Here is a 1,072-nt window from a genome sequence, read left to right as displayed (position 1 = left end):
TACACTAATTAGATCATCTAATAATCAAATTAAAGATAAAACTATACCTTTTCTAAAAATCCTATTCTTAATTTGCAAACAGAGTTGAGTTCTGTTGAGTATATAAATAAATATATTTCTTAAAAATACTAACAAAATTTGCAAGTACAAGAGTGTTAAAAGTGTAAATCTAATACTTACGGTCGGTGTTAACGAATTCAAGTCGAATCTTTTTGTGAACTATATGTCGTGTAAAAACCTAAAACAGATATGGAAGCCGAAGGTAGACTAAGATTACTGGTAAGTAGAACTCATCTTCGTGTTGATCAAGCTTAACCTTCTTTTATCCTTTCGTCTCAAGACAACAAGGAGGCAAAGAGACGCACCGTACCAACGATATTTTAGACATATCAGGGCTCGCTATGACCTCGAGAGTGACGCAAACAATAACTTTAGTTACATGCCGGATTTGAATGCAATCCGAGTACGTCCATCACGCGAAGAACGGATTGCAGTACCACCAGTAAGTCCACCATTACCACCAGTACGTCCACCTCCTGTGCAGGAGGAAAGGGCTCCACCAGCTCCAGTAGAGGAGGAAAGAGCACAACAACCAGAAGAGCAGGAGGAAAGGGCTCCACCACCTCCAGTAGAGGAGGAAAGAGCACAACAACCGCAAGAGCAGGAGGAAAGGGCTCCACCACCTCCAGTAGAGGAGGAAAGAGCACAACAACTACAAGAGCAGGAGGAAAGGGCTCCACAACCACCTATAAATCCGAGGCCACGCTTAGACATGAATAATAATGATCGCGTCTAAAGATCATTATTAGTATAATAAAAATGTCAATAGCAAAACGTGACTATTGGAAATCTGGTAGTTATACATGTTTTGTACATTCAAAATTTCATTTTTATTTGATGACAAAGCCGATGACAAAGTGTCGGAAATATAAGGCCAATCATTTAAACTCCTCATTTTTTAAGTGTGTTTGCTTTTAAATAAGCTTTGACGTAGAAGATTTATTTGATTTACATCAAATTGCTCCGTATCTTTTATTTTAAGTCAATATAAAAAATATAATAAAATTATAAA

At 37.3% G+C, this 1,072-nt stretch overlaps 1 protein-coding gene across 1 annotated transcript; it reads left to right on the top strand.

Annotated features, from left to right (window-relative positions):
• Positions 1-249: 249 nt before the first annotated feature.
• Positions 250-796, top strand: LOC108562055 (proline-rich receptor-like protein kinase PERK7). Its single transcript, XM_017920241.1, has 2 exons — positions 250-279; positions 341-796. The coding sequence occupies exons 1-2, from the start codon at positions 250-252 to the stop codon at positions 794-796; spliced, it is 486 nt and encodes a 161-aa protein (XP_017775730.1).
• The last annotated feature ends 276 nt before the right edge of the window (positions 797-1,072 follow it).

This window comes from Nicrophorus vespilloides, unplaced genomic scaffold (assembly GCF_001412225.1).
Source record: "Nicrophorus vespilloides isolate i.1.1-1 unplaced genomic scaffold, Nicve_v1.0, whole genome shotgun sequence".
NCBI lineage: Eukaryota > Metazoa > Arthropoda > Insecta > Coleoptera > Silphidae > Nicrophorus > Nicrophorus vespilloides.
The sequence above is the reverse complement of the archived record's forward strand: the minus strand, read 5'-3'. Positions and strand labels throughout refer to the sequence as shown.

Bases quoted from the DNA above. Each gene is read 5' to 3' on its own strand.
- LOC108562055 (XM_017920241.1), top strand. From the start codon at position 250: ATGGAAGCCGAAGGTAGACTAAGATTACTG. The intron at 280-340 runs GTAAGTAGAACT...TTTCGTCTCAAG, and splicing joins AAGGTAGACTAAGATTACTG to ACAACAAGGAGGCAAAGAGA.